The 16,122-nt window shown below is 35.5% G+C and overlaps 1 protein-coding gene across 7 annotated transcripts in view; it reads right to left on the reverse strand.

Annotated features, from left to right (window-relative positions):
- Window positions 1-16,122, reverse strand: part of ARHGAP32 (Rho GTPase activating protein 32) — a 269,441-nt gene that overhangs the window by 145,267 nt on the left and 108,052 nt on the right. For all 7 annotated transcript variants that reach the window (XM_022556264.3, XM_089915809.1, XM_089915808.1 and 4 more), the window contains exon 2: window positions 10,157-10,265. In XM_022556264.3, the coding sequence (XP_022411972.1) occupies window positions 10,157-10,261 (105 nt within the window). In that variant the 5' untranslated portion in view covers window positions 10,262-10,265. The remainder of the gene's footprint in view (window positions 1-10,156; window positions 10,266-16,122) is intronic.

The following is a 16,122-nucleotide window of genomic DNA, read 5'->3' on the forward strand; positions in this document are numbered from 1 at the left end:
TGCCCAGTAGTGGGATTGCTGGGTTGTATGGTAGTTCTATTTTTAGTTTCTTAAGGAACCTCCATACTGGTCTCCATAGTGGCTGTATCAATTTACATTCCCACCAACAGTGCAAGAGGGTTCCCTTTTCGCCACACCCTCTCTAGCATTTATTGTTTCTAGATTTTTTGATGATGGCCATTCTGACTGGTGTGAGATGATATCTCATTGTAATTTTGATTTGCATTTCTCTAATGATGTTGAGCATTCTTTCATGTGCTTGTTGGCAATCTGTATATCTTCTTTGGAGAAATGTCTATATAGGTCTTCTGCCCATTTTTGGATTGGGTTGTTTGTTTTTTTGATATTGAGCTGCATGAGCTGCTTGTAAATTTTGGAGATTAATCCTTTGTCAGCTGCTTCATTTGCAAATATTTTCCCCCATTCTGAGGGTTGTCTTTTCGTCTTGTTTATGGTTTCCTTTGCTGTGCAAAAGCTTTTAAGCTTCACTAGGTCCCATTTGTTTATTTTTGCTTTTATTTTCATTTCTCTAGGAGGTGGGTCAAAAAGGATCTTGCTGTGGTTTATGTCACAGAATGTTCTGCCTATGTTTTCCTCTAACTACTGGGCATATATACCCTGAGAAAACTGTAATTCGAATAGACTCATGTACCACAATGTTCACTGCAGCACTATTTTCAATAGCCAGGATATGGAAGCAACCTAAGTGTCCATCAACAGATGAATGGAGAAAGAAGATGTGGCACATATATACAATGGAATATTACTAAGCCATAAAAAGAAACAAAATTGAGTTATTCGTAGTGAGGTGGATGGACCTAGAGTCTGTCATACAGAGTGAAGTAAGTCAGAAAGAGAAAAACAAATACCATATGCTAACACATATATATGGACTCTAAAAAAAAAAAAAGGTCATGAAAAACCTACGGGCAAGATGGGAATAAAGACACAGACCTACTAGAGAATGGACTTGAGGATACAGGGAGGGGGAAGGGTAAGCTGGGACAAAGTGAAAGAGAGGCATGGACATATATACACTACCAAATGTAAAATAGACAGCTAGTGGGAAGCAGCCGCATAGCACAGGGAGATCAGCTTGGTGCTTTGTGACCACCTAGAGGGGTGGGATAGGGAGGGTGGGAGGGAGGGAGATGCAAGAGGGAAGAGATATGGGGACATATGTATATGTATAACTGATTCACTTTGTTATAATACAGAAACTAACCACTGTAAAGCAATTATACTCCAATAAAGATGTTAAAAAAAAAATCATGAAGGAAATATACCAAAATAATCTCACCACTATGGGAAATCGGATTACTGGTCTCTCCTTTTTTTAAAACCACTCTTCTGCATTTTCTATGTTAGCATGCTAAACATTATCAGCGTCTATGAATTATAATTACAATCCAGCCATCAGTCAAAACTAAACTGTTAAACACCACACAGTAATAAAACAGCTAAAGGTATTCATTTAAGGAGCATTTGCAATATCTTTCTTTCCTTTTATTCAAATTGCAAATGTTTTCCTAGCTTGATGGGTAAAAGAAACCAGTCTCAGCACCACATATGATGGACACCTATCAATCCAAGGAACAACAAACAAAATACACACCTCCTCCAAAATTACCTCTTCCTCAAATTTATTCCAAAAGAAAAAATCCAGCTGCTCTATCAATCCTCATTCTTCTTTAGAAAGCAAGCATTAGACAAGAAATGCAAATGTTGGCAAGGACATGGAGAAAAAGGTACCCTCATGCACTGTTGGTGGGAATGTAAACTGGTGCAGTCACTGTGGAAAACAGTATGACGGGTACTCAAAAAACTAAAAATAGAACTACCATATGATCCAGCAATCCTACTTCTGGGTATTTATTTGAAGAAAACAAAAAGACTAACTCAAAAGATATATGTACCCCTATGTTCACTGCAGCACTGTATAAAAGCAATCTAAGTGTCCACCAATAGGATGAATGGATAAAGAACACACGAACACAGACACACACAGACACACACACAGAGGAATATTACCCATAAACAAGAATGAAATCTTGCCATTTGCAACAACATGAATGGACCTTGAGGCTATTTTGCTAAATGAAATAAGTCAGACAGACAAAGACAAATACTGTATGATTTCACTTATATGTGGAATCAAAAAAAAAAAAACGAACAAACAGAACAGAACAGAAATAGACTCACAGACAGAACAAACTGGTAGTCACCAGAGGAGAGGAGGGTAGTGGGATGAGTGAAATAATGAAGCGGATTAAGAGGTACAAACTTCCAGCTATGAAATAAATAAGTCATGAGGATGTATGTATAGCACGGTTGACTATAGTTAATGACTTTGTATGGTGACAGATGGTAACTAGATTTATCCTGGTGTTCATTTTATAATGTATAAAGATACCAAATCACTGTGTTGTATACCTGAAACTAACATAATATTGTAACATAATATTGTAAGTCAATTATACTTCAATTTAAAAAAAAGAAAGTAGGCAATAGAGAGGGAAAAAGTCCAAATACAAAGAGTATTTTTTAAAAGTCTAAGAAAAGTGTACCAATGGTCTCACTTTTGTTTTAAAAAAGAAAGGAAAGAGAGAAGGGGAAAAAAGAAAAAAAGAAGAGAAGAAAGGAAAAGAAAAAAGAATTCATATTAATATCTGAGAAATGATATAAAAATGTAGGAAAATTCAGGGCATTTTTCAAGGAGAAACAAATAGTTCAATTTGTCCAGAGAATGACAAGTTCATTCATTCAAAAAATATTTACTGAGAATTTACTATGCCAGGCAAGGGTGCTAAAACAGTAAACAATAGTGATGAAGTCCTCATACTCAAGGAGCTTACACTCTAAGGGAAAAGAAAGACAATAATCATACAAATATTCAGGATTTGCAAGTACTACGAAGAAAATTAAAACAGAGTAAGAAAGAAAGAGAGAGGAGGATAGGGTTATTACTTCACCTAAGGTGGCAAGTAAAGGCAGCACTAAAGTGTAACATCTGAAGAGAGGTCTGAAGGCGGAGCGAGAGCAATCTTTGCAGATTGTGTAGGAAGAGCACTTTCCAGGAGCAGAGAACACAAATATAAGGCCCCAAAGTAGGGGAATGTTTGGCTTATTTGAGAAAAAGTAAGGAGGCCACTGTGACTGGATCAAAAATGATCAAGCTTTTGCTTTTAAGAAAAATTAAATGAAACCATTTATAACAAATGCAAGGTTTTGAACCTGGGGGACTGGAATAAAGTTAGCGTTATTAACATAAACTAATGTTAAAAAGAAACAACTCATTTCAGGGAGAGGAAAGACAGGATTTAGTGAAAATGTATAGCCCATGGTTTCTACAGGACCTTCATGTAGGGAATGAACTCTTACAGGGCTAGAGCTATGGACATGCCAGTCATCTGTACAGAGATGACAGTGCAATCTACAGGAACAGTAAAGAACTAGCAAGAAATAAACATAAAGAGACAAAGTACAGACCCCTGTGAATGCCTACATTTAGCAGGTAGGAAGAAGAGAGACAGGAAAAGACCAAACCTTCAGGAGTGAGTGGGTGTGACTGTGATGTGCGAAGTGTGAATTTCTGTGTGTGCGTGAGTGTGTGTGTGTGCGCGCGTGTGTGAGAGAGAGAGAGAGAGAGAGAGGGAGAGAGAGGGAGAGAGAGGGAGAGAGAGGGAGAGAGCACGCTCCAGCACCCGCTTGTTGCTGGAGAGGGAGAGAAGGCAGAGGAGGGGGACAGCATGTGCCTGAGCACACACAGTGTTGACAACACTGAGCATTAACTTTCTGTCTTCCTTTTTCAATTTTTTGGTATTTTGGAAGTTCAAAATTTGTAACTGGTTTTAATTTTCCTGATTCTGGTTGTTAGCACATGTGTGAGCATTTTCAGCCAGGACCATTGACTTTATTTTATCAATAATTTCATTTGCTACAACATGACCTGCTGTAGCACTGAGCCTTGAACACATTTATTTTAATGGTAGAAAAAGCAACTGAAACTGTTCCTAACAAAAAAATTCAAGAATTAACAGGCTCCATTTTGAGAATTTTGCAGTGATCAATACTAAAAATAAAGTGAATGGAAAAACACTAAGAAGTATGACAATTAAGGTGATTTTAGTTAAAATATTCAAAACTGGTGAAAGTTTCTCTCTCTCTCTTTTCAGGTGTTTAATCTTATTTTTTTAAGATCCTAATATTTATTTCCTAAATGATATCATTGTTAAATAACTTCAAATAAATATTTCAATTTAGTAATTTAGAAAAATTATATAGCTTTTTATTAGATTTCTTAAAAAACTTAGTTTTAGCTACACATTTATGAAGAGTAATAAATAAATCATAAGCCATAAATCACAAAAGGATAGAGCCCTCTTTTAGGGTTTACTGTTGTTGCTGTTTTGACTTAAAAATGACTATATGTAGTACAGACCAATTACCAGTAAGGAGATTAAATGAGTAATTAAAAAGCTCCCAATCAACTGAAGTCCAGAACCAGGTGGTTTAACCAGTGAATTCTACCAAAGACTGAAAGAAGAATTAATACCAATTCTTGTCAAACTCTTCCAAAAAATAAAAGAGGAAACTCTTCCAAACTCATTTTAAAAGTCCAGAATTACACTGATACCAAAGCCAGGCAAGGATGCAACAAGAAAAGAACATTACAGGCCAATATCCCTGGTAAACATTGATACAAAAATCCTCAAAAAAATATTAGCAAACCAAATTCGGCAAAACATCAAAAGGATCATACATCCAAGATCAAGTGGGATTTCATCCAGGGATACAAATCTGGTTCAACATCTGCAAATCAATCAACATGATACACCACATGAACAAAATGAAGGAGAAAAATCATATGACCATCTCAACAGATGCAGAAAAAGCATCTGACAAAAGTCAACGTCCACTTATGATAAAAACTCTCAACAAACCAGGTATAGAGGGACTGTACCTCAACATAATAAAGGCTATATCTGATACAGCCACAAATAACATCATACTCAACAACGAAAATGTGGAAGCTTTTCCCCTAAGACCTAAGGAGCAAGACAAGGATGCCCACTCTTGCCACATCTATTTAACACAGTATTGGAAGTCCTAGCCAGAGCAATTAGGCAAGAGAAAGAAATAAAAGGTATCCAAATTGGAAAGTGATAGTGTTACTATCACTATTTACAGATGACATGATATTATATAAAGAAAACCCTAAGAACTCCACCAAAAAAATAACTGTGAGAACTAATAAATTTGGTAAAGCTTCAGAATACAAAATCATTATACAAAAATTAGTTCCATTTCTGTAAACAAATAGTGAACTGAACTATCAGAAAAAGAAATTAAGAAAACAATCTCATTTACAATTGAGATTCAAAAACTGAATAAAAAGAATAAAATACCCAGAAATTGACTTAACGAACGAAGTGAAAGACCTGAACATTGAAAACTATAAGACACTGATGAAAGAATGTAAAAAAGATACAAATAGAAGGATGTTCCATACCCATGGATTGGAAGAATTAATACTGTTAAAATGCTCATTTAACCCAAAGCAATCTGCAGATTCAATTCAACTGAATTCAATGCAAAACCAACATTCCAATGGCATTTTTCACAGAAATGAAACAATTCTAAAATTTATATGGAACCATAAAAGACATGGAATAGTCAAAGTAATCTTGAGAAAGAAGAACAAAGCTGGAAGCATAATGCTTCCTGCATTCAAACTATATTACAAAGCTATAGTAGTCCAAACAGTATGATACTGGCATTAAAAACAGACACATAGATGAATGGAAACAAACAGACAGCCCAAAAATCAGTCCACTTCTATACTGTCAATAAATTTATGACAAAGAAGCCAAGAATATACAATGGGAAAAGGACAGTCTCTTCATAAATGGTGTTGGGAAAACTGGACAGCCACATGCAAAAGAACAAAACTGAACCACTATCTTACACCACACACAAAAACTAACTCAAAAAGGATTAAAGACTTGAACATAATAACGTGAAGCCATTAAACTCCTAGGAAAATACATAGGTAGTTAAGCTCCTTGACATCAGTCCTGGAGATAACTTTTTGCATTTGACAATAAAAGCAAAAGCAACAAAAGCATAAAACAGACAGGTGAGACTGTATCAAACTGAAAAGTTCTACACAGCAAAGGAAACCATCAACCAAATGAAAAGGTAACCTTTCATGGGAAGAAAGGGAAAGAATGGGAGAAAATTTTTGCAAATCATATATCTAGTAAGGGATTAATATTCAAAATATAAAAGAACTCACAACTCAATAGCAAAAAGAAAAAAAATCCGATTAAAAAACTGAGCAGAGGCTCTGAATAGACATTTTTCCAGAGAAGACATACAAATGGCTAACATGTACATGAAAGGGTGCTCAATAACACTAATCATCATGGAAATGCAAAACAAACCCACAATGGGTTATCACTTCATACCTGTTAGAATAGCTATTATCAAAAAGATAAAAAATAAGTAACAGCAAGGGTGTGGAGAAAAGAGAAATAGTACCCTTGTGCACTGGTAGTGTAAATATAAATGGTGCAGCCACTACAGAAAACATTATGGAGGTTCCTCAAAAAAATGAAAATCAGAGCTACCATATGATCCAGCAATTCCATTTCTGGGTATTTATCTGAAGAAAATGAACACACGAATTCGACTGTTAATTGCAGCATTATTTACACTGGCCAAAAAATGAAAGCAACCTAAGTATTCATTGATTGATGAATGGATAAAGAAAATGTGGTATATATACACAAAGGAATATTATTCAGCCATAAGAAAGAAAGACATCTTGCTATTTGTTACAATATAAATGGACCTTGAGGGCACTATGCTAAGTGAAATAAGTGAAAAACAGAAAGACTAATACCATATGATCTCACTTATATGTGGAAGCTTTAAAAATATATAATTAATTAATTAATTAAATTCAACTCAAAGATACAGAGAACAGACTGGTGGTTGCCAAAGGTGGGTGAGCGAAATGGGTTCAGGTGGTCAAAAAGTACAAACTTCCAGCTATAAAATAAGTAAGTCCTGGGACATAAAGTACAGCATGGTTACTATAGTAAATATACAATATTTACAGAGTTGTATATTTGTAAGTTGCTAAGTGAGTAAATTTTAGAAATTCTCATCACAAGAAAAAAAATCTGCAGCTATGTGTGGTAATGGATGTTACCTAGACTTATTGTGGTGAACATTTCACAATATACACATATACTAAAACATTATATTGTACATCTGAAACTAATATAATGTTACATATCAATTATATCTCAATTTAAAAATGACTGTTTACAAACTTTTTAAAATTCTTAACAATTCAGAAATTTCTGACATTCTTTTAGATATGTATTAAAAAACTAATATTTTGGCTTCCCTGGTGGCGCAGTGGTTGAGAGTCCGTCTGCTGATGCAGGGGACACGGGTTCGTGTGCCAATCCGGGAAGATCAAACATGCCACGGAGCGGCTGGGCCCGTGAGCCATGGCCGCTGAGCCTGCGCATCCAGAGCCTGTGCTCCGCAACGGGAGAGGCCACAGCAGTGAGAGGCCCACGTACCGCAAAAAAAAAAAAAAAAAAAAAACTAGTATTCTGGCCACACCACACAAATCGATAAAAGTTCAACACTTAAGCCCTTTTATTTCGAAAACTATTAAAAAATTAAATAAATGGAATTGTTTTGGAAAAACATTTTATAAGGGTTTCTCTTAATAAACTTCATTCTCAACGTAATATTTCACACATATTATTATTGAAAGAGAAAAAGGTCCCAAACTTTCTTTACTCTTACTTCCTCATTAAAATCAGTATAATTTTCTAGAGAAAGTGTAGTAAAACAGCAGCTCTAATCTCATTTATATCCTTTTCATCATTCGCTGTACACTTTTTGCAACCTTGCAATGTACTATTTATTGAGTGTAATGATTTTTTCAAAAAACAGAACCATAGCGCTTGCCTTCAAGAAGTTTACACATAGGGCTTCCCTGGTGGCTCAGTGGCTAAGAATCTGCCTGCCAATGCAGGGGACACGGGTTCGAGCCCTGGTCCGGGAAGATTCCACATGCCGTGGAGCAACTAAGCCCGTGCGCCACAACTACTGAGCCTGCACTCTAGAGCCTGTGAGCCACAACTACTGAGCCCACGTGCCACAACTACTGAAGCCCACGCACCTAGAGCCCGTGTTCTACAACAAGAGAAGCCACTGCAATGAGAAGCCCACGCACCGCAACGAAGAGTAGCCCCCGCTCGCCACAACTAGAGAAAAGCCTGCGTGCAGCAGCAAAGACCCAACACAGCCAAAAATAAAATTAAATTAAATTAATTTTTTAAAAAGTTTACAAATAAAGAAATTAGAGTACCAATATAATAATAAAAGATGCTAAGAACATATGATACAAATGGTAATTTCCATAAACAAATCAATGTGAACTCCAGAAAACAGAATTCAGTAACTTTCTATGTTACGCGTCATATGACATTTTAATACAGAGTAAACAAACCACCACATAACAAATACCACCTTTCTTCCCATTGATAAATTCAATGTAGACTTATTGCAGGTTATCAAAATACATGGGAAAACTGTGAAAGATTTCTAAATAAGCAAAAGAATTTACTGAATATCCTTTCAGTGGCATGCTGGCACCTCCAGGGATTACTTGATTCAATAGGGGTGTGGGGCATGTTTGTCTTTGATGAGACTATTTCACATCTCCTCAGCATAGAAATTTGCAATGTAATGTTATGCTAAAAGGAAAATATCAAGAGAAGAAACAGAATTCCATAAACACCTTCTAAGCAACAAATATGCTCAATTAAAATCATATGCTCATAAATTGATATATTTGGCAGTACCTGAGGGAAAAGCCATTTTCAAAACTGAAATATGTAAAATCTCATTACAAACCTGCATTGACAAATGAACATTTGCATCCAATTTTGACAGGAATCACTAACTTTTAACTCCAATTAAGTAAAATGTTATTCTCTGCAAAACAAATTTAATTGTTCTCATTAACAGATCTGAATTACAAAAAGTTATAGAAGTTATAATAGATTAAATGACTATCTCAAACTTATGTGGAAAAACTACACTGCACAGGATTTTCCCACCTAACTCCCAACAAACAGGAACTGCTTTTCCAGTATCTCAGTGAACATAAACTCCATTCTTCAGGCTGATCAGCCAAAGAACTTGAACTCATCCTTGACATCTCTATCTTACTCTCTCTGTCCCATTCATGAGTAAAAATGCTTGGCTTTATCTGTAAAACTACATCCAGAATCGAACCATTTTCCCCATCTACCATCCTGGTTCAAGCTACCATCACTGTCCATCTAATACAGTAACCTTCTAACTGGTCTCCTTATTTCCTCTTTTTGCCTCCCTCTTTAGCCTATTCACAGAGACCAGAGACTTCCTTTAAAATTTTAAGCCAGATCATGTCACTTCTTGGCTAAAAATCCTCCAATGGTTTCCCAGCTCACTCAGCATAAAAAACCAAAGTCCTTATAATGGAGTACAACAAACCACTTCTCTGACCTCATCTCCTCTACTTTTCCCAGCTCAGTTTCAGCCACATGTCCTACTTGTGTTTTTTTTCCAACTTGCTTTTTATTTCTATGCTACAGCCTTTAACTTGTTCTTCCACTGCCTAAAATGATCTGTTCCCAGATAAACACACTCCCTCACATCCCTCTGGTGTCTGCTCAAATCTCAACTTCTCCCAGAGGCCATCTGTGTCCATCCTATATAACTAGCAACTATTCTTTCACACTCTCTTCTCCCACTCTGTAACCCCACCACTCTGCATTAATTTTCTACAATGGCACATACCACCACATGACATATTATATATTTAATTATTTGCTTCTCTTCCTACCTCATTAAAATATAAGCTACAAAGGCAGGAAATGTGTGTGTTTTATTCACAGCTCTGCCCAGAGAGTCTAAAACAGTGCCTTGAATAGATAATTCTCTCAACAGATATTTCCTGAACAAATGAGCAAAGCAACAAACAACAAAAATTTTTTTATGTGAGTAATGCTTCCTCAGTTCCTTTTCTTTATGTAAGTAAAATAAACATACATACATATGCATAAAACTGATTTACCATTGCACTAAGTGTTTCTTCCCAATCAGGCCGCTCTCGAGGGTGAACGTTTCTGTGTAGTTCTGGAACAAAATCATCCTCTTCAGAATGTCCTGAGGACTTCATCTTCCTAGAGATCAAAACATGAAAGACTGTGAGAAGAGTTCCTGTTTCTAGGACAGCTTTCCAATGACCACAATTCAAAGAACAGATAATCATACCAGATGTGAAGTTCAGTTAAAAGAGTTTTAGTGGCTAGTATTGGCTCTCCATTTCTGCTCTGCTTTCAGAGCTCTTTCCTGATGAACCAATACCTGCTTTTATTCCAGGAGATAAAACTAAGGTTTATAACTAGTTATCCTTTATTCTATAGTAATTATTATATAAGGACTGATTTTATCTGTTCAACACAGTTGGAACCTTGAAAAGATTTGCAAAAGCCATCAATATTTATAGAACTCTGCTAAGCATTAGTGAACATGCAAAATGAGAAAAGAGATATGGCACTTCTGGTTCCAATTTATGGAACATAGTGTATTGCACTAGCATTCTCAAGAACAACCATGAATGCTGAAAAAAAACATATAAAACGACTTGCCTGAAAGCACAGGAAAGAAAGCTTGACAGGTAGGATTTCTGGGGCTACATCCTTGGAGAGCAGGGGAGCCCATGAAGCAAATTCCACATTTAATCATTCTTTGGTATAAGAGATTTTCTAGACCAATGATGGCAAATAGAGCCCAAGCACACTGCTGTACCTTAACTGGGCTGAGAAGGCAGAGCCTGGAGTTGCCAAAAGCAGAGGAGGCTCCAGAGTGAAAAATGTCCCCCAAAAGATATATATATAGAAGGAGCCTAAAAATCTACATGAAAATTCCCCTCAAATTGTTAACTGATTCCTAAGCTTACATAAGTATATAGGACAAGATGCCAAAAAACGTATCAAAAAACAGCTGATGGGCAACAAAAAGCCAAGCAGATATTTCAACAGCCCAGCCATGCTGAGGAGATGGAGATTGGCAGGCAAGCACTGCCAAGATAGAGGAGTACTGAAAAGAAAAACGCTGGGCTCTCAACTGAGACTCCAGAACAGTCATGCCTTGGGAGTACGGTCAAAATAGCAATAAACAAGCTCTAACCGAGTTTAAAATCAAGGCCTGACATGATCAGAACTGCCAGAAGAAAAATTAACTGTCCTCAGAGGAAAATAACATCCTATAGACCCTCTGCAAATTTCTCATCCACCTTGTGTGGCATCCAATAAACATGACAAGGAATGCCCCAAAAATTAATAATAATAATAATAAACAGGAACAAATGAATAAACATTGGGAATAAATTGTCAAAACAGAAAAAGACTCACATTTCATTCAGATTTTAGAATTTTCAGAAAAGGACTTTAAAATTGCTATCATGGATTTCTGGATTTTGCTTACAATGCAGAAAGCTGTGAAGAGCATCACTCCCAGCCTAACAAGAGGAAGAAGCAGATAATCTATGAAATCATGACTTCTTTTGGATCTATCAGAAAACTGAGGTCTCCAGGCAACCAACTAGCCTAAACTCTAACATAAAACAAGAATCTCCAAGATGAGATGAATTACAAACAATTACTTGCCTAGGACAAAGCAGAGGGAGAAGAGTAATATACAACTTGATAAGAAAAATTCAGCTACATTTTTATGAAGTTGCTAAAAACATTTATCATTAATGTTCAATAAAATGAAAGAAATAGATGAAAAGATGAAGAATTTCAACAAAAAATTGGAATCTATGGCAAACAAGAAAATGTTCATCCTAAAACTGAAAAATACCATATCTGAAATTAAGAACTCATTAGATCAGTTTAATAGAACAATGAACATGACTAAAGAGAGGATTAGTGAACTGGAAGACAGTTCAGTATAAAATATCCACATGGAAGCACATTAAGAAAAAAGTGACAGAAATACATAAAACAGCATAAAATATGCAAAAAAGGCCTCAAATATGTCAAAATTCACAACTCAGAGATAAGACACATGAATTTAAAAAAGAAACAAAAGCAATGTTTTAAAAATAAAGGCTGAAAATTTTCAAAACTGATGACAGTCATCAAACTACAGATCAAACGAATCTTACAAATCTCAAGCAGGATTTTAAAAAATAAACACCTATATTACACTCAAACTGCTATAAAAAAAATTATTAAGAGAAATTCTTAAAAGCAGCCAGAAAATAAAAGACAAATTGATTTCAAAGGAGCAATGATAACAATGTGAGGACATTTCAATGGAAACGATAATAGCATAAATCTTCAGCATAGTAAAAGGGAAAATACTACCAACATAGAACCCTCTGCCTCACAAAACTATCCACTAATAAATCAGATAAAATAACTTATTTTCAAACAAAAGCTGAAAGGATTTATTATCAGAAGACTTTCAATAAAAGAAATAGTAGAGTTCTTCCAACCAAAAGAAACTGATCCAGATCTACAGAAATGCATGATGAGCACAAAAAGTGGGGAAACATAAGTAAATATTGATGTAAAAGCAGATGTAAGCACAAAAATAATGTCCTACGAGGTTCATAATAGACATAAAAAAGCACAAAGGATAGGAGGGGTACATGCAGCCAAACAGTTTAGGAATCCTCTATTGGTTGGGAAGTGAAATAAATCCTATTCTAGAGAAGAATGCAACATTCCAAAGATATATGTTATCCCTATGGTAACCACTAAAAGAATAATAAATATACAACTAAAAAGCTAATAGAGGAGAAAATTTTGAAAAATAAAACATACTTGATTAATCCCAAAGAAAGCAGTAAAGGAAGAATAAAGGCACAAAGAATAAACAAGGCAAATAAATAAATATCAAGATGGTAAACTTCAGTCCAAGGATATTATTAATAATTTTTAAGACGACTGGACTAGTTAGCAAGCATGTGTAGAAACTGTAACCCTCATTCATTACTGGCAGGAATTTAAATGGCACAGTCACTACAGAAAACAGTTTGGCAGTTTCTCAAGATGTTAAACATAGAAAAACTGTATGAGCCATCAATTCCACTCCTAGGTATTTAACCAAGAGAAATAAAAGCATATGTCCACCAAGAACTTTTACATGAATATGCATAGCAATAGTATTCATAATAGCCAAAAAGTAGAAACAAGCATCAACTGAAAAATGAACCAAAAAATTTACCAGATTCATACAATAAAATGATATTTGGCCATTAAAAAAAGAACGAAGTGCTAATCCATGTTACCACATGGATGAAGAGTAAAAGCATTATGCTTAATGAAAGAAGTCACACACAAAAGACCACAGATTGTATGATTCCATATATACAAAATATCTAGAATAATCAAATTCACAGAGACAGGAAGTATACTGGTGGTTACCAGGGGCTTGATGGAGGACCAAATGGAGAGTTGCTACCAATGAATAAGAGATTTCTTTCTGAAACATTCAAGAATTAGATAGTGGTGGTGTTTGTGTAAGTTTGAAAATATACTAACAACCACATAATCGTATACTTTAAAAGAATGAATTTTATGGCATGTAAATTATATCTCAATAAAAAAGTAAATGGACTAAAAATTCTAATTAAAAATAGGTAAAGGGGGACATTTCATGATGATAAAAGTGTCAAATCAACAGAGTAAAATAATAATAAAATCCATATGCAACAAATAACACAGCTTCAAAATATATAAGGCAAAATCTGAAAGAACTAAAAGGAAAATAGCTATATCCACCTTACAGGTGTAGATTTTAACAAACGTTTCTCTGTAACTGATAGAATAAGCAACCAAAAAGAAAAAAATGTAAGTATATAGGAGATTTGAACAACCCAGTTTTCCAACCTGAGCTAAAACATTAAACCCAACAACTACAGAATATACATTCTTTACAAGTGCATACAAAACATTTACAAAAAGACCATATGCTAGACCATGAAGTGGTCTCAACAAATACAAAAAATTTAAATCATGAACGAAGTGTTTTGTGACCACCAGAGCATTACACTAAAAATCAATTACTGAAAGGGACTTTCCTGGTGGTGCAGTGGTTAAGAATCCGCCTGCCAATGCAGGGGACACGGGTTCGAGCCCTGGTCCAGGAAGATCCCGCATGCCATGGAGCAACTAAAGCCCGTGCACCACAGCTACTGAGCCTGCCCTCTACAGCCCATACGCCACAACTACTGAGCTTGTGTGCCACAACTACTGAAGCCTGCGTGCCTAGAGCCCATGCTCCACAACAAGAGAAGCCACCATAATGAGAAGCCTGCACACCACAACGAAGAGTAGCCCCTGCTCTCCGCAACTAGAGAAAGCCCGCGTGCAGCAACAAAGACCCAATGCAACCAAAAATAAATAAATTTATTTTTTTAAAAAATCAGTTACTGAAAGATAACTAAAAATTCTCCTAAATGTTTGGAAATTAAGAAACAAAATTCTGAATAACTCATGAGTCAAATACACAAAATCACAACAGAAATTAGAAAATATTTTGATCTGAAAAACAAAAATAAACACATTAAAATGTGTAGAATAAAACTGAACTGGAGCAAAATTCACACCTCTAAATGTATATTATCTGAAATAAGACAAGTTGAAAAAAAATGATTTATGCTTCCATCATAAAAATCTAGAAAAAGAACAGAAAATTAATTCAAAAAAGTAGAAAGAAAAAAAATTTAATAAAGAAATCAATGAAGTAGAAAGCAGGTGTATAATAGAAGAAATCAAAGCCAAAAAGTTGATTCTTTGGAAGATTAATAAAATGGACAACGCCTAGGAAAAAACATTGAGAAAAAAACAAGGAACACAAATATAAAGAATGAAAATGGAGATATAACTAGAAGCCTGCCGACATTAAAAAAGATTCTGAGAGGGACTTCCTTGGTGTTCCAGTGGCTAAGACACTGCGCTCCCAATGCAGGGGGCCCAGGGTTCAATCCCTGGTCAGGGAACTAGTCCCAACATGCCGCAAGTAAGAGTTTGCATGGGTAACTAAAGATCCCACACGCTGCAAAGATGATTCTGCACGTGGTAACGAAGATCCTGCCTGCCGCAACTAAGACCCACCACAGCCAAATAAATAAATAAATACTTTAAAAAATAAAAAAAAAGACTCTGAGGATACTACCAACAACTCTATTCCAATATATTGAGAATTTAGTTTAAATGAACAAATTCCCTGAAGAACACAACTTATCAAAACTGAAACAAGAAACAAAAGATTTAAACAGTCTTATAGCTATTAAAGAAAATGAATCTGTAAGAAAACTGCAAGCCCAAATGAATTCATTGGCGAATTCTTTCAAACATTTAAGGAATAAATAATAACAACCTTACATACATTCTTCCAGAGCATAAAAGTAAAAGGAAGACCTACCAACCTGTTCCATGAGGCCAGAACAGCCTTCATAACAAGCTGATAAAGACACTACTAGAAAAAAAAATTATGGTTCAACATCATGGACATAGTTGCAGAACTCCTAAACAAAATATTAGCAAAATGGATAGTGAACAAGTGAGTTTCAGTCCAAATTACAAATTATTTTAATATTCTAAAATCAATCCCTATAAACTGACCACATCATTAAAATAAAGGAGTAAAAACATATATAATTTCAGTAGGTAAAACTTAATACTTATTCATGATTTTTTAAATACATGTATGTTTTGATGAGGCTTATTAAAACACACACAAACACACCTAGCATCATACTTAATGGTAAAACTGATGCTTTCCCGCTGACAAGCATGGTCAAAATGGTCATGAACAAGACAAGAATGTCTTCTATTCAACATTGTCCTTGAGATCTTAATCAGTTTTTATTTATTTATTTATGGCTGCGTTGGGTCTTTGTTGCTGTGCGCAGGCTTTCTATAGTTGCGGCAAGCAGGGGCTATCTTTGTTGCGGTGTGCAGGCTTCTCATTGCAGCGGCTTCTCTTGTTGCGGAGCACGAGCTCTAGGCGCGTGGGCTA

The sequence above is a fragment of the Delphinapterus leucas genome, chromosome 7 (assembly GCF_059928025.1).
Source record: "Delphinapterus leucas isolate spDelLeu-1000000601 "Yukka" chromosome 7, BTC_Dleu_Yukka2, whole genome shotgun sequence".
NCBI classification, from domain to species: domain Eukaryota; kingdom Metazoa; phylum Chordata; class Mammalia; order Artiodactyla; family Monodontidae; genus Delphinapterus; species Delphinapterus leucas.